The 27,432-nt window shown below is 42.4% G+C and overlaps 1 protein-coding gene across 1 annotated transcript; it reads right to left on the bottom strand.

Moving 5' to 3' along the window:
• Positions 1 to 11,453: 11,453 nt before the first annotated feature.
• Positions 11,454 to 15,085, bottom strand: LOC118559262. The gene is made up of 8 exons (XM_036129946.1): positions 14,471 to 15,085; positions 13,867 to 13,917; positions 13,124 to 13,762; positions 12,947 to 13,030; positions 12,703 to 12,831; positions 12,385 to 12,525; positions 12,142 to 12,264; positions 11,454 to 11,515 (listed from the first exon to the last, which is right to left on the bottom strand). Exons 1-8 carry the CDS (start codon positions 14,559 to 14,561, stop codon positions 11,454 to 11,456), a joined length of 1,320 nt encoding a protein of 439 aa, XP_035985839.1. The 5' UTR covers positions 14,562 to 15,085.
• Positions 15,086 to 27,432: the final 12,347 nt, after the last annotated feature.

Here is a 27,432-nt window from a genome sequence, read left to right as displayed (position 1 = left end):
GCTACTTGGCAGTCGAAGACGGGGGTTAGCGGTCGATGGTTTTTCCGTGCAAGTCTCAAAAAGGCTCAAGATAAAACACAGACTGTTATGTTCATGCTGGATTATTATAATTCTCAATGTGGAGTCTTCAGGACATTGCTAGCCATTCCCTTTGATGCCTGGCGTGATAAGATGATTGCAATATCAGACCAGATTTCAACGCTTTTTCGCGATTGCCCGCAACTGGAAGGACATTTTGGGGGTCAAGAAAGCGCTTGCATTTTAGACCCACCCCTCACAACTGCCAATACCACCCCTTCAACGTTAACCACGCCCTTCTCTGTATATAAATAGCACGGGTCCCTGGACGACGACAAATTGCCCCCGGAGCTGTACCCCTCTCGTTCAACCGCAGCCTCACCAAGAGAAACACCATGAAGTGGTCCGGATCTCGCCCTGAAGGCCTCGACCTATACCAAGAGATCTTTGTTTTAAGGAGTGACAATTCCGTGTTTACTCCCTCGCTACCTCAGATGGCGACCGTGGATGAAGATTCACCAGTGGTGAATCTTCCTGCCTCCCCACCGCTTTCCCAAGACCTGCCCTGTGGCCACGGAGATCCGACACCCCCGATGGAGCAAGCCCTTGAGAGTCAGAGGGAATCGGCCTCGGCACCCCCGTCGCCACCTGCGGACACGCAAGCCCTTGAGAGTCAGAGGGAATCGGCCTCGGCACCCCCGTCGCCACCTGCGGACACCCTGCCAGACGATGAGAGCGGCGCAGATGAAAACGATGGGTGGATTCGCTTCGGTTTCATCAAAGCGGTGAAAACTGTGCTGTATCGCCTTTTGACCGCTGCGATCAGACAATACATGCACGAAATGTGTTACGGAAGCGTTAATAACCGTCCTAGTCAAAAAGAGCATGGACGCTTGAAGCTGCTTGAGAACGAGCTCTACGAACATAACTACTATGGTATATTGCGAGTACTTTATAACGAACGTTTCATGGATGCAGTTCAACAGTTTCTAGCCGCTCGCAACATCCATCATGACAACGAGGCTGTTAATGCTGTCATACAAGCGTATCTGTATGAATTAACGATGGTGAAGCGTGTATTTAATACAATATATGGCGGGTATGATCGGCTGGTTGAAGAAAACTGTGAACTAAAAGAACAGCTTGATGCCATCACAGACTACTGGCGAGGGTCTTGAAACCAATGCATACATGTTTTCTCATGTCTTTTTATATATTAAACTAGTTAGTGACATCGTATTAAAAAAGAGTGTCTGTTTTATTTTCTACATCTTTTCTTTATGTATATAAAAATGTTTTTTTTTTACAATTACTTAGTGGTATAATAAATGAATGTAATTTCTTTCCTGATTATGTTAATAAAAAAATATATAAACCCTGAATACAGACGTCTTCTCCTTCATTTAGCATCACTACATGTATGTGGTAAGGTATGGCTGAAGAAAAGTTAATGAAACGTGTATATTACACACCTGCCCACCCTGGTTCTTTTGGCGGAGTAGATAGATTACAGAGGGGTATGGAAAGTGAAACTGGTAAGAAGGTCCCAATTGAAAAGGTTCGAGACTTTTTATCAGAACAAGATGCATATTCTTTACATAAACCAGCGAGAATAAGATTTCCTAGAAATAGAGTGTTCGTCACCAGACCTCTAAAACAGTTTCAAGCAGATCTTTGTGATATGCAGAGTTTATCCAAAGAAAACGACGGCTACAATTATTTATTAACCGTTATTGACGTATTCTCCAAAAGAGCCTACGTCAGAGTTTTAAAAAGGAAAACAGCGTCCGATGTCGTAACAGCTTTCGAGTCTGTTTTAAGGGAGAGCGGGGTTCCAAAGAAACTTCAAACTGATGACGGTAAAGAATTTTTCAACAAATCATTCAGAGCGTTAATGGATAAAAACGGAATTGAACATTTTTCCACAGCTAGTGAAATAAAAGCCTCGGTGGTTGAGAGGTTTAATCGTACGTTAAAATCAAGAATGTGGAGATATTTCACAGCAAACAACACTCTCCGCTATGTAAACGTGCTTCAGGATCTGGTCAAAAGTTACAACCACAGCTATCATTCGAGTATTAAAATGGCCCCTGTGGAAGTCATTGCTACTAACGTTTTTCAGGTGTTTCAAAATTTGTACGGGACCAATTCCAAACGCTGCACAAAACTCAAGATGGCGTTTAAGCAGGGTGATCACGTCAGAATATCGAAAGTGCGTGGAGTGTTTGACAAAAAATATGAACAGAGTTTCACGGATGAAATCTTTACAGTTACAGAAGCGTTACAACGATCGCCTCCCGTATTCAAGCTGAAAGATTTAGACGGAGAACCCGTCCGAGGTTCTTTTTACACGGAGGAGCTTCAAAAGGTAAAAATGTCGAAAAACAAAATGTATCAAGTGGGTGAAATATTGGGCAAACGCACCGTTCGGGGGGTCAGACAGGTCTTAGTACGATGGAAAAATTGGCCTGAGAAATTCAACACCTGGGTGAAAGCCGATGACCTGCGTGATGTATAAAGCAAGATGCTGCTCTCCGGAGGGTTGAGATTGCACCATGGATCGCATGGCCGAGGACCAAGGGTTTCATCTGACGCTACCATCCAATGCAAGCGTTGATGTTTTTAAGGATAATAGCATATCTAGTTTCCGGGTGGATTTAGCCGAACCTATTAATTTACAAGGTCACTGGCAGGTGGCTTTAACGGAGGTTTCATACCCTCACACATGGCATAACGTCCCCTCAGAAAATGCTTATTTTGTATGGCGGAAAGCGGATGAGGAAAAATTCCAGCGCGTACAGATTGGAAACGGTTACTACAGTAATTTGAATCAGCTTATCACAGAGATTGAAGCCCATCTGAGAAAGATAGATTCTGATATTTATTTCAAAGTCAACCGAACGGCCAATATACTCCAATTTCAAGCCGGAGCTCAGAACCACCTACGTTTTCCCGCTCCAATTGCATACATGCTTGGAATGGAACCAGGAAAATGGGTCAAATTCGACCACTGGCACGCCCCTAACCCTATCGATTTTAGGGCTGGGTTCTACCATCTGTTTTTATACAGCGACGTTGTTGCCTCACAGATGGTGGGCGACATTCATGCACCGCTATTGCGGACCGTTCAGGTCCGAGGTTCTTTTGGGGATGTTATAACTGAAATCTTCCATAAACCGTACTATATTCCTGTCGCCAAGAAACACATTGAGAATATACAAGTTGAAATTAAAACGGATCAGAACACCCCGGTGAAATTTACATACGGAAAGTGCATTGTGAAGCTGCATTTCAGACCCGCTGCCTCACATCGAGCGTTTAGATGAAAACAGAATATGCATATAAAAAAACACCGGACTGCGGCTGGAATCATTCATAGCAGTGCTTTCAGTCGTATCAGCACCGCTTAAGCGCTGTAAAACGCGAGAAGGAAAATAAATAAAAAATCTAGAAAACATGGTTTTCCTGAGAGAGGACCCACACCGTTTCATATCCTATTACCAGAGCCAGGTCGGGGGCGCTTTACCAGGTTTCTATGGCGCTCCTGTTATGTACGGGCGGGGGATTGGATCCATATTTTCAAAACTATTCCGTTTCGTATCGCCCCTAGTTAAATCCGGCTTCGCGATAGCGAAACCCCATCTGAAAAGGGCGGCCACAAACATTGCTTCAGACGTCATAGGTAAAGCAATGACCAAAATAACAGGTGTGAATAACCAGGAGGGGTCAGGGGTGATGGTTTTGTCGAGAAGGGCTAAAAAGCGACCTCCGGGGCAACGTGCGCAACGTGCTTGGCGCTCACATAAACTCGCACCGCGGAGGAAGAAGAAGCCAGTTCGCAACAGCAAGCCTAGGAGTAGGAAGTCTGCTGCGAGCAAGGATATATTTAACTGATTTAGTATTTTAATTAAAAAACCAATCATGGCTCTTTTACATCAGAAATCATCAGAATGTACCCTGGCCGAACTGGATCTTTTCACGGTCCCTATGACTCAACTATCTGTGGAAGATAAGATTTACACCGAAATACTACCGGTGTCAGCTATTACAGACACGGGGCCTATTGAGTTCTTTATCCCCGGAGATGGAGAAAAATACCTGGATCTGAACGACACCTTGCTTCATGTTCGTCTACAAATTACCAACGCAGACGGGAGCAACTTGGCTAATGATGCAGCCGTCGGACTGATAAATTACCCTCTGAATACAATGTTCAGTCAATGCGACGTTATGCTGGGAGATAGGTTAATTTCACAGAGTAGCGCGACTCATCCTTACAGGGCCATCATTGAAACGTTACTCAATTATTCAGAAGATACTTTAAAGAGTCAATTTAGCGCAGGTCTCTTTTACAAGGATACAGCTGGAGCAATCGATTCTATTGTTATGTCAGATGGTCCTAACTTGGGTATGAACCGCAGAGCTTCATTCACCGCTAATTCAAGGGAATTACACCTGATGGGACCGCTTCACGCTGATATATTCTTTTGCGAAAGACTCCTATTAAACTCTGTCGACATGAGAGTTAAATTGACCAGAGCTAGCGATGCATTCTCTCTGATGGGACCTCGTGATTCAACCTTCCGACTGAAAATTCTAGGGGCTTCTCTATTTGTGAAAAAAGTTTCAGTCTCCCCGGCTATCCGGCTCGGTCACGCTTCAGCATTAATGAGAGGAAACGCTCTATATCCACTTTCCCGCGTGAACGTGAAAACATATTCTATCCCAGAAAATTCCAGGATATGTACACAGGAGAATCTGTTTCTGGGTACTTTACCGCGATACATAGTTTTAGCTCTGGTTGATCATGAAGCGTTCACAGGCCGGAGAAGCATGTCACCTTTCAACTTTAAGCATATGGATGTAGAATATTTAGCTCTCTGCAAAGATGGCAGACAGGTGCCTGCCAAAGCGTTTCAACCTCAATTCAATAATGGTATTTCAGTGAGGGAATATTACAACATGTTCACCGCTACAGGTCGTCATTTAAAAGACCTTCCTTTAAGCATTGCTCGTGAGGAATTTAACGAAGGCTACTCCCTGTTTGTTTTTAATCTTACCCCGAGCGAGGACTCTGACGCTCTATCCCCGGTGTGTAATGGGAATTTGAGACTGGAAATGAGGTTCCGAGTTCCTTTGCCTCACACTACCACCCTCGTTGTGTACGCATGTTACGATTCAATTTTGGAAATCGACTCAAAAAGGCAGGTCTTGGTGGATTTTTATTAAAAACATGGATAACCACCAAATCGAGAATTTGATGCATCATCTCCTGGGGGATTTATTTCACGGCGTCTGGGCATCTGATCAACTCCCCCTGCTGAAGCGCACATACGAAGGACCGGCCTATTTCATCGTAAACACTCATCCTTCACACATGCCTGGAGAACACTGGCTAGCTTTGACTCTGGAGAATGATCAAGCCACCTTTTTCGACTCTTATGGATTCAGCCCTGATTTTGAATTTTATCCACCAAGCATAGTGACATTTTTGAAAGATAGATCCTCTAAAATATTGTATCATAATCGTCAACTTCAAGACACTCTATCCGTCGTGTGCGGTCATCACTGTGTTTATTATCTGTGTCATAAAGCCTGTGGGCTTTCAGTGCATGACATACTGGCTACCTACCCGCGATGACGTTTATGAAAATGATGTCATGGTTTATGATTTTGTGAAAAAGTATCAGAATTGTAATAAAAATAGGGCCTCGTGCTCGTTTATTCACGGAACCTGCTCTTTACAAATGTTTAAAGATTGTTACAAGCTGTAACTTGTCTAAAATAAAAACACTGTTCACATGAATAATTTTAAACATTAAAGTTTTCTTTATTACAAATCCATTTCTCCAGTTTTTATTTCATACAGACTTTTAGGGTGAAAATTTCAACCATGCAGGGGTTATGTTGACTCTCTTGCTTCGAGCACGGCCATTTTCAGGGGCGGGATGCATAAAGTCTATTCCGGAGAATTTAGGGGACAGCACAATTTTTCCTTTTCGTTTCACGACGGGCTTATCTTTGTTCTTCTCCAATACACTCGCTTCTGCCATGCCTCTGTATTGGTCACGAGCTTGCGGATTACTGACTGACGACACGGGGATGTTTAACTCCTTCAAGACAGCCATGAACGGGATCCAGCCTACAGGTTCCTGGGTTTGTGTTTTCCTCTTAAAGGGGAGCAAAAGATTTTTCAGCAAATCAACCAGATGTGAACCCCCCATCACACGATCGCGATAAACAAATTCGCCTTTCGAAGTCCAACTCGTACCGACGTGCATTAACCTTTTCAGTATGTATTCAGCATTTTTGCGATCTCTGTTAGGCAGAGCTCTTAAAACCTCGATAGCGGTCTGATCCAATTCAGCAGGAGAGGCTGTAAAACCGTTAGAAGCAGAGCCAGCCTCATTATTTCCAGGCACAGGGTCACGTTGCACATTTAAAGTCACCTGGGGTTCGTCCTGCTGACCCTGCTTCATCAGAGTGAGATATCTCTGTAACAGAACGTTGTACCTTTTAATTTTTTCATAAGAACTCAGTCCCGGTTCATTCAGTATCTCTCTCATTTTGGAGTCCAAATCCTCTTCGGCCGTCTGTCTGATGGAAGGCTCTGACGGGATCAAACGTTTGAACTGATGCGGTGAAACCAGATACATCTTTTGTGCAGTCCTAAGAGACATTTTCTCTCATCTCCTGATGACACCTCCCAACACCTCTCCTAATAAAGGCGCGACGACGCTCAGCAAGGGAAGAATAAACCCGCCTGTCTGATTTTTCAGAACCGACTGCTTGCGTTTTAAACCGGTTCTTTTATCAGCCAGCAGTCTGGGGATTTTTTTCTGCTTTGCCAGTTTTTTGTGTTGAAAAGGAGATATTTTCACGCTACCCTTTAGGACATTTAGAGCAATTTCACATAAGGCTTTAAGAAAGTCAGGTGAGCAATGGGTTAGAATGTCCTTACGTTTCTGAGGCGTTGCTTGACAGAGCGCCCTAAATAGGGGAACATTTCTTCTTATGCGAGATGACATGATAAATTAACGCAATTTAGGAACATACACAGTTGGCCACTGACCTGGGAGCATTCCGGTTCTCAGTCTGAAACGATCTGGACAAGTGGGAGTCAGATCCACGATTAAATACCCATGAGGATCTTTGGTCGCGTCTTGAAAACTCTCCATAAAGAAAGTTTTCTCTGACGGAAATATCTGACGGGCTAAGATATTTAGTTGCAATTTATCTCTAGGGTTTTTAAACAGCACCATATAATTAGCATTTAAACTGATGGTACGGCTGTATTTACCTTGATGAAACACATTCTGGCTTAACATTATGACACTCATATTTTTATGATGCCTATATTGAGTGAAAATTTTCACCACTTCCGGATGGTCCGAAGCCTGGAAAATTACATCATCTAAAATAACCAAATGATTTTGATCAGGAGGAAACAGATTTTCATCATCAAAAGAATCAGGTAGTCCTTCGATGAATTTAATCTTTTTATTCATTTTCTGCAATTCAGAATACATACTTTGAAAACAGGTGTAAATCCAAACAATATTTACAGGAACAACATCCATAACATGGTTACAATTCTGCAAAACAGTTTTAACAAAAAAAGATTTTCCACAGCCACTCGGCCCTGCTATTAGAAGTGAAAAAGGGGTTTTGAATCTAGGATCGAATTCAACCTCCTGTGTTTCATGGGAGAGAGACATTTTTTTTTTCCCCCACAGTTAACCTTTTAATAGCCAAATGGAAGGGTTGTCCCATCAGGAAAAAGCCTTCTTTTATCATAAACGACGCGCACCTTTTTCTGAAATGCTGCATTTTGAAGCTGGAAGCTCCTTTTATTCCTTCTGATGGTGTGCTGTGGAGCCTGTAAAACATCCCCTGTAGAACCTTGCAGATAACCTTCTACCAGGTCTTTCACGCTGTCAAAATTCACCCTCTCACTGCACTGATGAGTCTGAGTGATGCCTTTAAACTTCATCACCACTTGTTTTCGGTGTCTGGTCTGGTAAGCGTAGCTCTTTGGGCCTGCGGAGACATACTCTTGTATAAAATCACCTGATAATTCATCAGTCAAGTCCCCCAGAAGGTTACCGAGCTTGAGGGAGGTCTGACCCGGTTTAACCACATAGATCAGACTGTCCGTGTCAATGTACAGAACGCGGTCCTGAAGTTGCTCAAGACAGGTGTACAATTTCAGACGAGCATGAGCAGTTGTAAAGGCAGCAATGAAGACGTTATTCACCTTGTTGGGTGGAGAAATACAACGCTTGCTGTATTTCCACTGAACCATGCACATTTCATCATTCAGGAAGTGAAAGTAGCTGACTGCGTATTTACCTGAAAAAAGGAAGTTAAAAAACTCTTCGGGCTCGCTCACAATGCTTGTCTGAGCCAAATCATTTCTCTGTGCAAATTTGCCCCAAAAACTGTTCAGACACAATTTAGCAACTTGTCTTTTAGCCGGATTCACCTCAATCTTACGTACATCTAGTTGGATGCCCTGCTCACGTTTGTAGTCTGCCACATATTTCAAACGACTTTCCTCATCCGTAGCTTCAGCGGGAAAACCTGAAGCTTCCTGTTTACCCTTCAAAAAAGTGTGGATATATGGTTTAAAGATTGAACTGCTCTGTTTTTCAAAATGCCAGACCTCAGTGATTTTAGCAAGCCTATATCCCAGCTCAAGAGCCTTGTTGAATTCCACACTTACCCATACACCTGTTAACGCTCTCTCTTCGTCAGAGTGAGTGCAAGGACCCGACTGGTAGTTCATCTCAGCGCAAGCCCGGCACAGTGTGAACACCAGTTTACCGGTAGCGGTCCTGTACGGCAAAACGGGAAAAAACAGACCACGAGGCGGGTACACGGTCGCTCTGATAAGTCCAAAGTAGCTACGGGGATCATCGAAATCTTTGCATATGATTTCGGGATGGCCTAGTGGATAGCTGCAGCTAGCATTCACAAACGGATACAGAGATGTGAAGTCTACATAATGCACAGATTCTTCGACCCCTGCAGTGTACCTCAGCCTGAGGGCACTGGTTCTACCCCCAAACAGAGCGTTCCGCGGGCAAAGAGGTGCCGGGGCACTGAAACAGTCCAGAAACCTTTTGAGACCAGAGTGTGACGCCTTCATTAAATCCCAGCTATGCTCCCACATAACCTCCAGGCGCACCCCGTAAACCGACTGCAATACCCTGGCTCTCTCGATGGTAGCTGCATGGAACCTTTCATAGCAGACTCCTCTGAGCGGGCACGTCTGGTCGGCTGGAAAACATTCAGGACAACCATGGTAAAAGCAGCCATTAAACTCAAATACAGTTCGAACGCCTCGGACCTCCGCGTATCCGTCCACATAATACGGCCCCAGTTTCATTTCACCTCGGTTAAGAGCATGTTGAATGAAAATGCCCCGTTCAGCAGCTACCCACTCCAGCCATTGAATGGAGGCGTCTGAAAAAGTCTTGCACTGACGCCGATAATCCACAGGGGAAGGTATGGCTAGTGTGCTAGGCGGAAGAAAATTTGCTGTGAAAACATTCATACAGGCTGCTGCTATGGTGATGCTTTTAAAAGGATCGACGTTTGTCTCTTTAAAGAACTCTTCTCTGAATTTCACACAAGCCCTGAAGAGAATTTCCACATCATTCTGACAATAATAGAGAGCTTCTTTTTTAAAGTCAAAGGGATGCTTAGAGGCCTCGTTGTACCAAACGGTGAAACGCTCCTGCTCAGCAGGGCTCATATGCTCCACAGCGTAGAAGCTGGGTGGAGGGAGCGGGCCGATGTAGTTCAATGTCTTCTCAGAGGAGAACAAGTGAGGGAAAAAACCCTTACAGTGATCAGTAAAACCTAACGCTTTTGGCATTTGACTGAGTTTCATTGTAAGGAACGATAGACTGTCTATAAATTTAAGACTGTAATCAGGCTCAGTAAAACAAAGGATTTTACTCCCCTGTGTGATCAAGAACGGTTTGATGCCGAGTTTAACCATCTCACTTAGAATCAAGTATGAGTCAAACCCACGACTGTTGTGGGCAAGAAAAGAATGACCTCTGAACCGAGGTTTTCTAAAATGAAGCAGAAAATCCCTGACGCAGTTCAAACCATAAGAACACCAAACATCCCCAGCCAAGGTTTTTGTGCTTACAAGATACGGGATATGTTTTCCAGTTTGATCTGTAAAAGTTTCAAAATCATAAAAAACTAGCTTATCGCGGAGTTGCGCATCAGTCAGGGTCGGTTGAATATAGCACAGATGATCGTTTAACGTGACATCTGCACCGTGAGGCACTTTCTGACGACAGACCGTGCACTTTGTTGAACAATCGTGGGGCTTGCTCTGTCCACCTGCGGCTACAAAATAAAGCTGTTTACACACAGGGCAGAACTTTGTCGTGTCACAGTTACTTACGAGCTTACCAAGTTTAGGTCTCAGTGTGGGTTCTCTGTGTTTAGCTAAGCAGATGGAATTACGACAGATTCGTTTACAATCTATGCACTGCACAGGGCTGTATTGCTGGAGAGTACAATTTGAGTCGAGGCATACCGAGCAGTGACCCTTACAGCTATGCGTGCCAATGTTGTCGTAACCGCTAAAGCAGTACCCACAAATGTGCCTCGAGCCTGTGAAACCTGTGAGACTCTTTATTCCATAATAATGACTTTTGAACAAAAGCAGGAAAAGGGGATTTGAACGATCTGAAAAGCCTGTCTGAAATTTACGAAGCACTGCCTCCTTGTCGTCTTTAAAGAAAACAACAATTTTCCTATTGACTATCTCTTCAAATTTATGCACGTCGCTGAAAGTCACAGGAGTTTGCTCAGTGAGGCCGGCTGTCCGTTGCCACAGTGAGGCTTGATGCATGGCTTGGGCGTCTGTAAAAGCAGGGTTACAAAGATGTGCTAGACTGGCAGCAAAGCAGAGCTGATTAGAAGCATTTTCAACAATATAGAGGTGACGTCTTTTTTTATGAATCAGCTCACAGTCCAACGTCTTTGTCGCCTTACGTTTAGCACCGCCGTGAGGGTTTCGTACAATCTGAAGTACTATTTCCAAGTTTTCAGGTCCTGGCAATTCTTCATTAGACTGTGTTAACTCGTCTAAAAATTCCAGAAATGCAGGCAGAACTGAATCACCGTCATCATTTACCTGAACCACTGTATGACGGGAAAACCCTTCGCCGCTTAATTCAAGCTGTACAACATCATTGCGTGATGCTGAACGTGTAACAGAGTCCGCCAGCTCTGTGAGAAGATGATAAACCTGTGTGTAAAATTCGGCGGGGTTAGGAATTTCACCGGGTCGTGAAGCTGTCACGCTGAAAGGACGTCTTATTTCTGTTACATTAAATCGCTCCCGTTGAATGCCGGGGTTAACAGCTGGCTGAGACTGACTCGTGCTTGGCTGATCCTCTGGGTTAGACGTGGGAACGACAGATGGGCTCGAGCATGGCTGTTGAGGGGAACTGGATGAGGGATTCTGCAAAACAGTATGCGAAGAACCAGACCGATCATTTTCACCTCTTTCACTTTGATTTAAATGACCACCTTGCTGCGGGAATTGAAGGCTTGTAGGATTGGAGGTAAATGTTTGAGAGACAGAAACATTTAATTGATGGATAGCTTGTTCTAGTGATGATAAACGCTCATAATTCGAACCCGAGTGTGTATGACCCTGCTGTCTATCTGGTGAATTACCTGGATTTAAATCCGCAAACCCCAGACCCTGCTGAACTGGTATATTCCGGAGGTCGTTAACCATTTGGGTGATATCACTTAAAACATTTGTAACTCGTTGTTGAAATTCTAGCGAGTCGTTCAAACACGTGATTGATTGAGAGAAAGAATCATTTAGCTCGCCAACGGTTTGTTCTAACCATAGAAACCGCTCAGAATCCCAATCCGGATCAGTCTGCCCCTGAAGTCTGACAGGAGATCCTGGGGTAAGATTTACAGATTCGGTTGCATGCTGAACAGGGAGATTCCGAAGTTGATTTACAGCCTCAACAATTCCATCCAGAGCCTCTCTGATTTGTTGACTTTCCATTTTTTTTTTTTTTTTTTTTTTTTTTTTAAACAGGTTACAACTTAGCTGGTTAACGGTACTGGCATCAACCAGTTCAACCATCAGAGTCTCGCAGTAATTCAGAAGCGCAGCAGTTTTCCGGCGGTAGAGGGCAGCTTGACGTCCCGTAGCAACTGGCATATGCGTTACTGCCCATGCAGCGGCTGTAATAAAAGAATGAAAAAAATATATATAATTAATTTTATCGTACATAATGAGTATTGAATAAAAAAAAGTATTATATTACAAACAAATTCTTTGAAAGCATTGAACTTAAGATGTACCATCAATAATTGGACCAGTCGCATCCGCTTTGATGATTAACTGCTTGAAGTTTTGCTGAACTCTCAGGACTGACGAACACAGGCTTCTGAGACTCCGCCTCTTCTTGTGTTTTCCTGCGTCACGGCGGATGACCTGTGCTACTACAAATTAAAATAAGCAGACGGTGACAGAGTTTTAAAACGGGGGTAATACACGAAAAGAAAAAGATGACAGAAAAGAATAAATAAAAATAGGCTAAGGGTTACAAGGGCTGCAGTTTAGAACTGCAACCCTACCGTTTCACTGCCAGTGTGTTACCAACAGCACCACAAACTCACCAGGGTGCTGAGCAGATGAGGCAGGACGAGACCGATCATGTGCTGATGCTTCTGATGCTGCCGTTTCCGCTTCTGCTGCTGCTGCTATTAGCTCGGCGTCATTATTCTGGTGTACAGACTGAATTGTTACTGTAGAAATAGTAAGCAGGGAGAGACAACCTTTTTTAAACAAGGTAATACATGAAGAAGAAGAAATGATAAATAAATAATAATAACATATAGCATAGAACACTTGCATGCTTACCGTCCGTCTGGCCAAATGTATCGGGATGAGGCTGTATTCCAGCCGTAAAGAGTGCTTGAGCAACAATGTCACGGCGGGGTGTTACTGTGGGTAAATGAATAAATACACTAAATGAGCCGGACTAATTCAGAAAATGTACCATCAGAGTTAGTTTGAGACTTATAATAGTTAACTTACGTGCTGCAGGAAGCGTTGTCCCCTGATTAACGTTTCGAGGGAGGCCGTGTGACGTGGTGAGCCGGGGAGCTTCCTCGGGGAAGCGATCGTGGTGCTCTGATGTCTCTGGAGAACTTATTACAACAACTGACCCGTTATGTTCTTCAGTCCTCTGCCGCTTTGGTGTTGATGTGTTCTGAGCAGCTATTTCTGCTGGGAGCCTCCTTTTAGCTAAACTCAATCTTCCTTTACGGGGCGTATGTGGTCTGCTCGGTCCAGGTTGTATCACCGCTGGCTCTTTGCGGAACACACTCGGTTTGACTGGCTTCGGACACAATCTTGCTTCACTGGGCGTTTGTGCTCTGCTCGATCCAGGCTGTGTCACCGCTAGCTCTCCGTGGAACACACTTGGGTTGAATGGCTTCGGACACAATCTTGCTTCACTGGGCGTTTGTGCTCTGCTCGATCCAGGCTGTGTCACCGCTAGCTCTCCGTGGAACACACTTGGGTTGAATGGCTTCGGACACAATCTTGCTTCACTGGGCGTTTGTGCTCTGCTCGATCCAGGCTGTATCACCGCTAGCTCTTTGTGGAAGTCATTCTGATTTGGCTGGTTCGGACAACCGTAACGCTCGTCAATTAACCCTTTGTCGGTAAGATCTGGAATACAGAAAAATAACAATGGTTGAAACATAGTATTAGTATTTTAAAGACTGTGATTTTAATAAAAATATACTTTAATACAAGGCTGAATCACATCTTACCAATATCCGTTAGTGTAAAATCTAGGTCTTGTAGTTCAGCAGTTGTTGGCGCTGAAACAAATAAATAAAATATATTGTAATAACAGCAATGGAAGATATATACTTCTGCAAGCAGGCCACAATGACTGAAACTGCTATTCAAAGCCTTACCTCAGAATTCAGACTAAAACTCTAAAAACAGCAGAGGCCTGTAGTTGCCCGCTTATAACACACAAAGCCCATCCAGCAAACAATGAAACACATAGCAATAAAAACAGGTAACTTGAACAATAAAAGTGCTAGCCCCTTGTGCTAAACACAGCCTTTCACCCCTGAATTTGTGCTAAAACTCTAAAAACAGCAGAGGCCTGTAGTTGCCCGCTTAAAACACACAAAGCCCATCCAGCAAACAATGAAACACATAGCAATAAAAACAGGTAACTTGAACAATAAAAGTGCTAGCCCCTTGTGCTAAACACAGCCTTTCACCCCTGAATTTGTGCTAAAACTCTAAAAACAGCAGAGACTTGTAGTTATAACACACAAAGCCCATCCAGCAGAGAATAAAACTCTGTTAAAAACACCTTAAAAAGCGGCTAAAGATAAAATTAAAGCAGTAACTTACCAGCGAAAATCTCGTTGAACTCCTGGGTCAACGTCAATCCCGCATTATGGACCTGGGCTGCTGCAACAGATGAAGAACGACCTCCGGACATGATGCACGTTTAAGCCGCCTGTGTCTGTGAAAGGGGTGTCCACCGGACGCCTTATAGCAAAGGTTTGAATTGAGGGCGGGATTCACGCAGGTACCCCCAGGTAGCCGAAACAATAGCCACATCGTCCGATCGTTAAACCCCGCCAGCGACATGTTTACTAGGCCAGGATGTCGCGACAGCTGTACACTAGCATAATCGACCATCTCCTCAGCATTGTTTACAGATTGCTTCGTCACGACCCCGCCTAGTCTCATCCCCCGTATAGGTGTTTGAAATAGCACCTTGCACGGCGCAGGGCGGCATAACATCCCTTGAATTCTACAGACGGCAGGATGTGTCCCGCTGGGTTTAAAATTTGTCTGAATAAGGCGCTTCCTGGCAATGTTGATTGGAAAAGGCGCAATCCTTTCACGTCACGGTCCCCGCCCGTCTCGCCACCCGAAACGGTGCTTGTTACATAACGGTGCTTGTTACAACACTTGCTCTGTGTGGGGCGGAAAACCATCCTTTGAATTCTACAGACAGGAAGGATCATGCTGGGTTTAAACTGACCACGCCGTCTCGAAAGTCTGATCGAATAAAACTCTGATCTGATGTGGATTGCAAAAGATGCAGCGGTGTCTGGAACTAGCGGTGCGGGCTAGCGGAGCAAAACTCCTCCCCTAACAGACCAGCTGAACCGCTCACATTCAATTCAGCGTCTTGCGGAGAGCTGTCGGATTTCTCTGCTTTTTAGCTGTGCCGCGTAGAATCTGCTCCGCTCTGTAAAATGCTTTTAAGTTAAGATCGGGTTTCTCTGCTTTTTAGATGTGCCGCGTAGAATCTGGTCCGCTGTGTAAAATGCTTTTAAGTTAAGATCGGGTTTCTCTGCTTTTTAGATGTGCCGCGTAGAATCTGGTCCGCTCTGTAAAATGCTTTTAAGTTAAGATCGGGTTTCTCTGCTTTTTAGATGTGCCTTAAAGCTGGTCCGCTCTGTAAAATGCTTGTTTTTGTTTAAGTTAAGAGCTTACCGACTGCTTAGAGCAAGAAAGTAAAGAAAAAAAAAAAACTATCTTGCTGCTGTTATTAGCAGAGCGGCGCGGAGACTGGGATGTATGGAGAGTTGGATGTGCCATAACGGAGACTTGCTGTATGGAGGGACAAATGTGCCTAAATACTGCAGTATGAAATACTGCAATGTGAAAGTTTTATATTCTGAGTAAAACACACACACACACACACACACACACGGATAAAACAAGAGTTGTCAAAAAGCATTCCATCATACCGTTTAGTTATAAGAAAACCCCAGAAAAACACATTTCCTAACCATCGAGATATTACATAAATTAATTACATAATTAAAATGATTTAAAAAACATATAATGATAATTGATATAATAAATAAAAATAATATTTTAAGCGCGGTCGAAGGGAGGGGGTTTCCGAGGGCCGGGACAGCGACCCCTGGAGGTAGAAAGCGGAACATCCGGTTACAGTAGAAGGTGGGACATCCGGATAAGGATGTGACGTAACATCCGGTTACAGTAGAAGGTGGGGTTTCCGGTTAAGGACGTGACGTAACATCCGGTTAAGGAAGGCGGGACTTCCGCCGGAAGTGGAAGGCGGGACTTCCGGCTGTCACTTTTTGACAGGTGTGAAATATAGGCGTGGTTTTGAGTTTGATTGAAGGATGTTACATATTTTTTTATTGGTTTCATTTTGTGTAGTTATTTTATTAATCCTTTGGGTCTCTGACTATGGAACACCTTTAAACTGTAACTGAGTAACATTTCATACCGTTTTCTGCGTCTCCTACGTTAAAAAGCTGCTGTTGGAATAAAAATGAAGAGCAGCACAAAGAAATTGTTCAGAACTGAGAGTGTTCCCTCATTGTGTTAGAAAAGCGATGTGCAGCTGAGAATATTGAAATAAATCATCTGACAACCCCAAATGAGCCCCAGCCAGGACCATCTTCACAAAAGCTGTCTGCCCCTACTTCAGGCATGTTATTGAGCAGTTTGTTGTTTAAAAATCATGTACTAATGTGCCAATTTGTTCTTTTACATAATATTTGGCAACATCTTGACATCAAAGTGGACAGGCAGAGCCAAAGGTCCACAGCTGATGCCATCCAGGAGGTGCATAGATACTTGGGACATAGGATCCTGGGAGCACAGGCTCCCAGGATCCTATGATATACTGGAAAAACCAAAAGACAGTCTGTCCAAACCTCTTCCATCTTTCATTACAATTTCTCTGCACTCCAGCCTCATCGTGTGAGCGGCTGTTTTCTACAGCTGGAGATGTGATATCAAAAAAGTGTAACAGACTCAATATCAAAACGTTGAAAGTTTTTTTTTTTTATAAAAATTTGTCAAAAACAAAAAGCCAGTCCACAATCATCCCCATTCACAACAGGTTTACTTAGAGGTTATTACGTTATGATACAGGTTCACATTATTTATTGGCTGTCTCTAAAAAAAAAATCTAAGATATTTCAAATTCAGATGAAGATATAAAATAATACAATGCAACATACAAGGACTTAAATTGTATTATTGTGTATACTAAGTCATCAAATCAGTGTCAGTTAACTCAGTCAACCAGGTTGCCTGTAGTGATTTTTAAAGTCCAGCCGGTGTCAGTATTCAGTGACACAGTATCGGCACAATATCAATACAGTTTGGCAACGTGTCGAAACGCTTCATGACGCTTCATCTACCTATCACTACTAACCAGAAATAAGCAAATGCAAAACAAACCTAACAAAACCCAACAATAAGATAAACTACAAACCAAACCAAATGGGGTTCTGAGGAGGGAGAGCAGGAAGAGAGCCTCCTCTCTGCTGCATACATAGCAGCTTTAAAGCAGCAGAGCACCAATCAGGGAAATGCATACTACCTCCAACCCTACAAGGAAAATAAGGCCAGGACTGACTGCAGCCATAACAATGGACATTAAGAAACACAAGAAAAAGCCAATGACAGAAAGCACTTAAAAATGTATGGTTGATTACCTATCTTTCTTTTTGTTAAAGGCTCAAGCACTTGTATATTAATATTAAATGAAATAATTTGAATGACTGTTTCGAAGAAAGTAAATGTGTTAAAATTCTTAGGCATAGACAGGCTAAAAGGAGAGGTATGTCTGGGCATGTCCAGTGAATACTGTTACTGTAAAAGAAGGGCCATAGATGGCTCAAATGGGAAACAAATGAGGAGGAAGCCTGTTGCAATACTGAGAATGCTGCCCAGTATTGCAACATTAACAGGGACTCTGGTTGGAGAAAATAGTTTTGCTACAAGGGAACATGTCTGAATACATCAGACCAGATGTGATCAAGCTACTTGGCAAAATGGCCCCCCACTGACAACTAAACATAGATGACATTGTGGAAACAGTGCATTGAATTGGTCCAAAGGAAGAAAACCAAGTGTGATATGTAATTGTTCAATTAACAAGAAGGCACCACAGAGAGGGCTTTTGAAGAATGAAAAAAAAGTCCTAAGTTTGTAGAGATGCAGTAATCAAGTTGATGGAGGACTTAACTAAAGAAGACAGGCTAGCAAGGCAGGCGTTGTGGCCACGCATCAACCAAGCATGTCAGGCGGGTAAAATGGCTTATTTCAGAGGGCCTTTCAGCTACATGACCGATCTAAAGCTACTTTCTAACTTTTCTATTAATATTTTGTGTATTTTTGTTGTTGTCTAGTTTTCCAGCAAATTAATGTTCTGAAAGCCAAATTATCCCTTATTTATTTGAACAATATCAAAAGAAAAGCTATTTTTTGGGTTTTAAATGACTACAATATAACTGTGTCCTTCTATAAGAAACCCACTTCTGTGCCTCAGATACCACCTTCTGGACATCTCAGTGGAGAGACAAAACGCTGTTCAGTCATGAAACAGGTCTGCATGGGTTGCCATTTGCTTCAACAAGTACTCTGGTAATGGAGTTTCACATAAGGTAAATGATGATGGACATTGGTAGCTCTTATTAACATAGACTCTGTTTTTTTCATTGCAACAAATGCTTATGGTTACAGTAACAACTATAAGTTACTGACAGTTTCACAATATAAAAGTCTTCATTACACTGTCTATTTTGTTTGGTGGGTATGTTATTTTGACACAGGATGAATATTTTGACAGGTACCCTATTAGATCTCTGAAACTCAATAATTATTCTTGATTACATTATACTGTGCTTGAATTCCATACCAACTTTTCATTGGTTGAAATTTGGAGGAATCCTAAACAACACCCCTGAAATATTATTGTCAAGAATCGATCTGGTGTTAGTGTCAGGGTTCTGCGGGCTGCACCCGGTCAGTGAGCAGCTGTTTTCCTCTCTCTCTCTTTCAGCAGGTGGTTGCTGATGAGCGGGGAGACGCGGAGCAGCAGGTATCACACTATGCAGCCCTCGGTGGGAGTGTTAACCTTCATGGAACGATTTGTTCTGCCAACATCAAAGGACGTTCTCCCTACGCTAACTCACGTCTCTTGTGCTGCAGGATTAAGCTTCTCCAGATCCCGCTGCGCTGCGCTGCGCTGCGCTCCCTGGTCTCTGTGCTTCCTGCGACTAATCCCGCCAATACCTCTTTGTCTGATCTCCAGCTGGCAGCCGGCCAGCAGCGAGCCCTTGTCTGTCATACCCTTCTCACACTCCATCGTCCAGCCTCCAAGCCTCGCAGCCACTTGCTTCCCCTGTGCCCTGACGATTGGCCCCTGGCGACCCTGTTCCACAGAGCCTGTAGCCGCCATCCCTACAGTGGAAGATTCGCTTCCCGAGTCTAACACCGATCTTGCTGTTTTCCCCAGTTCTCAGTTCTCAGAGCCTGACCTTGCGCTCCACGGACCCTGACTTCCCATCATCTTCCAATGATCCCAATGTCTTTGTCCAGTTGTTTTATAAATAATCCGCTAGACCTTGGATTTGGTCTCCTGAGTATCTCTGCATGCGGGTTAAGCAAATTAGAACCATGACAGAACTCAGATCAGAAAAATCATGATCTAGGGATTCAGGCTGGGGAAAGACATCAGTCACTGCTTCAGACTGACCTATAAAGAGGCTGATGCCGCAAAGGATAACAGATATTTTACCAAGAGGATAAAACAGGATGACAAAACTACCAGCAGGGCAATGACCACTAAAATAAGAGAGAGAATTCCAACTAAAGGCCCATTCATACCCTACGTTTGGCCTACACGTCCGTATTTCTGTCCGTACGTTCTATCCGTTCACTCCTTCATACCTCCGTCCATTGAGGTGCGCAATAACTCCAATATTTCCTCTAGGTGGCAGTGCTGGGCGCCAATGATTCGTCACTGATCAAACATCCAAGACGTGATTTTGTTGTATTTGCTCCGTAAGTAAACTTTTTGTTTGTCCCTGTGCCCCGGACACGACACATCATATGTGTGGGTAGTTGCGGACAAGCTCCGCAAGTCGTCCCTCGAATCCCGCCATTGTTTAAAGCCCAGAATTACAACCTTCTTCGTGATTTTGTTGACATTTTGTACTACAAACTCAATAGCGCCCCCACCGTTTCCGGTAGTATTGCTCCGTATTGATCCATTTCGTCCGTAATTGTAAACTCCCAATTTTCGTGTCAAAGTACGGACAAAATCGACGGTTAGAACGTATGAAACACTCCACACGTATCCGTATCCGTCTTTTACGTGAGGTATGAATGGGCCTTAAGACTGACTACCATCCACTTCCTGTAACCAACCCCAGCTGTCAAACCTAGCTGAGTTAGAATCGCTTTTAACACTTTTAACAATTAAATAAGTCATGTCTGTGCTGCTGGACAGAAGTAAGGTTGTATAAAGAATCGGGTGCACAAGTACAGGACTCTGAGCCAACAATCTTAAAGACACCCCTTTGTGTTGTCAGTAACATGTCCAAAGCCATGTGGTTATGTGGAGAAGTTAACCTTAAAGCCTTTAAATCCCTTTTCTACTAAATATTAAATGAATTTCCTTTTGTCATACTTGAAAGAGCTGAGCTTAAAACTACAGGGCTAAGATCAATTTATGCACAACATGTACAACATGTGAAATCCTTCAAATCCAACCTCACCTTATTCTGTGGACAGATTTCAAACAAATCACTAATTTTCCCATGTTTGCCATGAAAATAAAAATATGAAAAAATGCAGCAAATTACTAAGAGACCTTCACAGAAAATTCCGGCATTGGTTCTTGGAATAAAAAAAAGAAAAAAGACCAATCACTTCAGCTGTTGTCCTGCCCACCGTCACAAGACCCTGAACCAGCACCACAGGAGCCAAATAAGTAACGTTCATTTTAAAACTGAAAATTAATAACAATGTTTGTAAAGATCTTAGTTGGATTTCCACTTTCTGTGAAAAGCTTTCAAGATCTTCTTCAATCCAAATGTTCTAATGAAACAGCAACCCATTTTATGTACTCTTTAAACAACATACAGCCAATTAGTAAAAATAGTAAAGAACAGGGTGACTGTGATCACTCTGGAAGACACTTAAATGTCCATTAACAAATTTAAATTAGATAAATCACCGGGTAATTGATGGTCTCAATGCAGAATTTTATAAAAAGATTTCAAAAGAATTTTTACCTTTTTACTGAGAGTTTATCTTGAAAGTTTGGAGTCTAGACAAATTCCACCAACAAGGAGTCATTAATCTGATCGCTAAACTGCAAAAAGATAAGCTTCTTATTGATAATTGGTGACCATTTACATTATTACAAAGTGACTAAAATTATTCCTAGCTGTATTGCTAGAAAACTTAAAACTACTCCTAAAGAAATGATTGATCAAATTCAGTCCTGGTTTATACCTGGTAGACATATAACCAACAATGTCACACTTACATTAGATCTTATGGATTACTAAGATTTAATAGAGGGAGGCAGTTTTATATTATGTTTAGACCTTTTAAAGCCTGTGACACTATTGCACATTCATTTCAATTTGAAGCCCTAAAAGTATTTGGATATGGTGAAGTCTTCATCAAAGTCCATTGGGGGCCAGATGGGTAGAGCGTTGTGCTTGTGTCCAAGAGGTTCTGGGTTTAACCCCCACACACTGCCACTCTGGGTCCCTGAGAAAGACCCATAACCCCAGATTGGTCCCTGGCACCACGCAGTTACCCCCTCCCCAGATGCCACTGCAGCGGCCTGCTCTTTGGGATGTTTTTCTGGACGCCTCTCCTCAGCTACACAGACACAACAAAAAAATGCAGAGATTGCCCTCTGATCATCACGCTTTGTGTAACGCTTGCATTTTTTCATTATTTATCTCGTCTCGATTAATGATGAAAAGTTGTTAATGGAATTTTAAAATAAAACAAATAGGTCTCATTGATGCTTTTTGGAAAATCAAATATGACATTAAGAACAATAAAAGCCAACACACAGTTTTGAATCTCTGTGTGGCTGACAATAAGAATATATAAAAAAAGAAAACAAATATTAAAAAAATCATAAATAACAAGATATACATATAGAAAGGTGGCTGTTTTATGGTAAATGGCTTCTACTCATATAGCACTTTAACCTCCACAGCACTTTACACGTTAGTCATTCAGACCCTGACTGTGGTGCGTTATGTCAGTAGCTACAACTGCAGTCAGGCAGGCTGACCACCACCAGCAGATAATGCAGGGGATCAAACCGGCATCCTGCCCCTCTGCACCACCTTTGTCCCATATGTGAATATTTAGGTTTCAGCTTTGGTTTGTCGCATGGTTGTTGTACATTTGTATTCATGGTATTTGAAGGAGACACCGGTTCCTCCTCCCTCCCTCTAACCAGTGACTGATTCCACAGGTGTATCCCATCATGAGTGATGGGAGACAGGAAGAAAAGGGGCGGCCACGCCTACAGTTTGAAGAGAGAGAAGGAGAGACGGACAGAGCGGGCTGTGAAGGGCCGGCAGATGAAATGGGATGGGGAGGAACCAGCAGAGGCATCATGAAGGAAGCACCGTCCTCCGGCATCACGATGAAAAGGATAGATCCAAACTGGGTAGAGGCAGAAATGAACCCCAGAACCGGGAGCAGAGAGGCCATAGTGGGGCCATGGTGGGGCGCACCTTCGCCGGGGTCTGTCGCTCACGCTGCTATGCACATTGGCCGGATGGAGAGGAACCCATCAGAGTCAGGGATGAAGGCGGGATGGAGAAGAGGCTCAGGGGAGACGCTGGCCTCACCGGCTCAACCGCTGGATGGATACCTGGGGGGTGGACTGCAGAAGGGCGCAAAGAGGGAGCGGCTGATCCTCACTACCCTCTGACTGCTGAGAACACGGGTTGTTTTGGTGTTTTTTTTAAACTATTTTTAACATGCGGTTTCACTTTTAGAGAAGATTTTAGCTGTTATTATCTGTACAGTATTTTGGGTGTATTTTTATTGTAAAAAAATTGTTAAACATTTAGATCTTGTTCGTTTTCAATGCACTGTCAAACCTTGGAAAACACCTGGATGAACCATGACAAAGGAAATGCTTAATGCTAAGATTTTGAAACATTAAAGGAGCAATAAGCAAAATAATGTGAAGAACAAAAGATAATATTTCAGATGGACTATGCATGACATCACACTGCAGCTCTCTGTGTTGTTCTCCAGTCTATAAAGTTGTAAGTTACTTCTTCACTAGACATGTTCCTACGAAAGGTGATGCTGTTTTGCTGTGTTTTTGTCCTTTACAATTATGCGCATAGAAGGTGACGTGTGAGAAAGAAAAGACGGACTGGGTTTTGTTTTGGTCTACAGACCACCTAGTGGTGAAGTATTACTTATTTCTCCTCTAAGTTAACCATTATTTTTTTTACAGCTGAAGAGGCAAAAGCTCTATTTTCATTGAATGTTCACACTACAGTATGTCATTACTGTAATCTATATGTCTTACCTTCTGCTAAACGTTGCTTCTGCAATAAGGCCATCCGCTCCATCGCCTCTTCTCCTATTAGTAAAAATAATAAAGAACAGTGTCACTCTGTGATCGCTCCGGAAGACATTCAAATGCCCATTAACAAATTGAAATTATATAAATCACTGGGTAAGTGACAGTGTAAATGCAGAATTTTCACCTTTTTACCTGAATGTTTGGAGTCTGGACAACTTCCACAAACAAGGAGTCATTAATCTGATCTCTAAACTGCAAAAAGATAAGCTTCTAATTGATAATTGGTGACCATTTACATTATTACAAAGTGACAAATTATTCCTAGCTGTATTGCTAGAAAACTTAAAACTACTCTTAAAGAAGTGATTGATCAAATTCAGTCCTGGTTTATACCTGGTAGACATATAACCAACAATGTCAGACTTATACTAGATTTTATGGATTACTAAGATTTAATAGAGCGAGGCGGTTTTATATTATTTTTAGACCCTTTAAAGCCTGTGACAGTATTGCACATGTATTTCAATTTGAAGCACTAAAAGTATTTGGATATGGTGAAGTCTTCATCAAAGCCCATTGAGGGAGTGGTGGCCTGATGGGTAGAGCTTTGCACTTATGTCCCAGAGGCTCTAGGTTCAACTACCACACACTGCCACTCTGAGTCCCTGAGCAAGACCCTTAAACCCAAATTGGTCCCAGGGCACCACACAGTGGCAGCCCACCGCTCCCCAAGAAGATGGGAAAAATGCAAAGTACCTATTACATTGTACATCGTTTATTCATTCATTATTATTATAAATGTTATACAAGAACTGTAATGCATCCATAGAACTGCCACAAGCTTATTCTAAAAGATTTTATTTGAAAAGAGGATGCCCAGTCTCCTCTTATTTATTTATCATGAACAACAAGAATAAATCTGCATCTAAAAAGTTCTAGGATCAAATAATAAAAAAAGGGTCCAGCCCTTTTTGGTTGACTTAACTTCAATACAGTGCACCTACCTCTATAGTGAAGAGAAGTCCCTATTAAAAAATGCATGACGTTTTACTTGCATATCAAATTTTGGATTTTCTTTAGATTACAAAGCATACTTTTTATTTTTTATATATATAGAAAACAGAACCCATCTATTTTGCTTCAGGGCTAAGTTAAACTATTAATTTTTTTAGCCCCCAATTAGATGATAAAAATAATTACATATTCATCAAAAAAGGTAAAAAGCTAATTTAAATTCAATCATAGTAAATTTTGCCTTTTCAACTTATTGTTACCTATGTTTAGAAGAATTGAATGTTTAGACCCTTAGTGATATTTTCAGATAAAATGAAGTGTTCAAGTTGAAAATTAAAGAAAAATTAGCAGAATAGTGTAATATTTTAGTCAAACATTTTGTTGCACAAAACAACAAAAACTGCAAAGACATCCACAGAACAAATTTTTAGACCTTTAATGATGATCAGTTCTAAAATATGTCCCTGTTTGTGAGTCGGCTGTTTAACATGTTGAGTTAAACCAAAGTTTCTAAGTGTGTCACACAGTTCTTTTGGACATTTGTCTTCAGGGTTGTCAACATGAAAGTTAAAAGTTTCCCACAATAATCAAACAGTCATAATCAACACATATGACAGATAGGATGTCACTAAGATCATTAAATAAGTTTGATGTGGACTTTTTTAGAAAGTGCTTTCATCAAAGTTACCCAGCAAGTAAACTGAGGCGGAAGGTGAAATTTTAAATCTAAGGCACTTTGATAAGTCCTTACATATCTGGACCCTGAACCTCTGAACAGGTGTACATACCCATAGTGCCTGAATATAATTGTCAGGATTATTACCTGCACACTTTGAATAGATTTTAGATTGTGCAAAACCTTTCCTGAATAATCTTTGACTTGTTTAATGTACTCTGTGAAGAAGTGTAATGCAATCCCATTACACTGTTGTAAGACACGTGAAACACAATCTTATTTTGCATGCACAAAAATGACAATAAAGTTTGTCTAAGTCTATTCATTTTAAACTTCTTCAAATATCTGAGACCCAGAAGTTTTTGTCCATAGCTGACTGATAAATCTTTCTTCCCATATTCATATTCAGGAAAATATATTGAATCCAGTAGTTTCTACAGTGTCCTGTATTTAAATAGTTTGGTTGGGGGTGGGGGTGGGGGACTTTGATATATTTATCGGAATCTGTAAACAATTTTAAATTAGTTTAAAGTTATCTCTTCATAGAAATTTAGAGATGGAGGAGTACAAAGTTGGTAGCACAGTTAATTGGCAGAGAGAGAGAGAGGGAGAGAGAGAGAGAGAGAGAGAGAGAGAGAGAGAGAGAGAGAGAGAGAGAGAGAGAGAGAGAGAGAGAGAGAGAGAGAGAGAGAGAGAGAGAGAGTCAGGTCTAAGCACCCACTGAGGGGTGGAGGAACAGATAGTTTACAGCCTCAGTTGTCAACAAAGATACACAGCTGAGTAATCACGTTCAGTCAGCACATAATCTTGTAGTTTCAGGAAGGGAAGCGTTTCTTCACAGGGACATGACTAAGCTATCATGTGAGTAATATGATTATATCAGAAGCTTACATTACTACATCATAACAAGATAAATCGGTTAATGAAGTATAAACATTAATCTCAACAGAGAGAGAGAGAGAGGGGTGTTTGAGTGTTGGAGACTTTTAACAACATTAATCTAATTGTTTAATTAGTCTAATTAATTGTCAATTAATTGACTAATTGTTGCTGCTAGAGGTTCAATAAAAACGGTCAGGGTGAAAGCTGGCATCCTTGCCTAGTGCCTCTCTGGAGACAAAAGCTGGAAGGTGTTTGGTTATATATTGGATCACTTTTCATCACTGCTTTCCTTGCTTCCCAGAGGACAGACGCTGATGTCCCTGGTAGATCATTGTACTCCAAGTAAGAAGCCCACTACTATATAAAATATTTGTTAAATTCTTCACCCTTTTCAATGCAGCCAACTATTGCTGAGTCATCAGAAAACATCTGAAGGTGGCAGGGGTCAGTGCAATAGCTGAAATCTGAGGTGAAGAGGGTGAAGAGGAATGGAGACAGGACAGTCCCCTGAAGGGCCCCAGTGTTGCTGACCACCCAGTCAGACACAGTTCTGAAAAACCAAAATCACTCATGTATTGTTTGACTACATTTAATGACTGCCAACTCCGCTGAGTCCCTGATGTATTCATTTGATGAAGGTCTCTCTGACTCAAAGAGGCACCAGGCTATGGTGATGGGAATCATTTTGTAGAAAGCTGAGGATTCAGACTGGAGAAAGGAAGGAGGCTGTACTGTTGCAAACGATTCTCCCTGAAAGAACGCCCCAAAACCTATCAACACAAAAAAAAAACTGCAATGAGTCAGCTGAGTGCACAATATCGTTATAAAAGAAGGAGAGTCCAATTCAGTCCCTGAAGAGACTGGACCAGAAGGCCAGGTCAGAGCGACAGCCATCATCCAGGATGACGTGGTCAAGCAAAGATGAGACAGAGCTAGCTAAGTCTAGCAGGTCGAAGATAAAGAAACGGCAAAATGTGGTAGAAAAATTTTGGTTTTCCAGGAGATATAGAGTTTGGCATTTGGACAGAACTGGGCAAGAGAGAAAAGACGAAGAAATTTCAGGGATGTGAGTGGATTTGTGCTCGGGCAGCAAAGTGACTCTATATTTGGAATCAATGGTGACGCCAAGGAATTTGATCTGCCTGGCTGAGCTTACTGACAGGGGGACCCTAACTCTCTGAAACAACTGCTAGAGTAAGGAGAGCCTTTAGAAAGACTGGTAAGGAGGAGATCAACAAAAGGGTGATCAAAAGAAGTTGAAGAAGAAAAAGCCAATTCAGAAATAATAGCAAGAGTGGAAAAGTGATGGCAGATCAGTTTTTGGATCCTTTACGGTTCTTCAAGAGAGACAGGTGGCGAGGACAGACAGCCTTTGGATGAGCCCACTGCTGGACTGGCCATTGTGCATACGGGGACCTT

Source organism: Fundulus heteroclitus, unplaced genomic scaffold (genome assembly GCF_011125445.2).
Source record: "Fundulus heteroclitus isolate FHET01 unplaced genomic scaffold, MU-UCD_Fhet_4.1 scaffold_254, whole genome shotgun sequence".
Classification (NCBI taxonomy): Eukaryota; Metazoa; Chordata; class Actinopteri; order Cyprinodontiformes; family Fundulidae; genus Fundulus; species Fundulus heteroclitus.
This window is presented reverse-complemented; position numbering and strand designations above follow the sequence as displayed.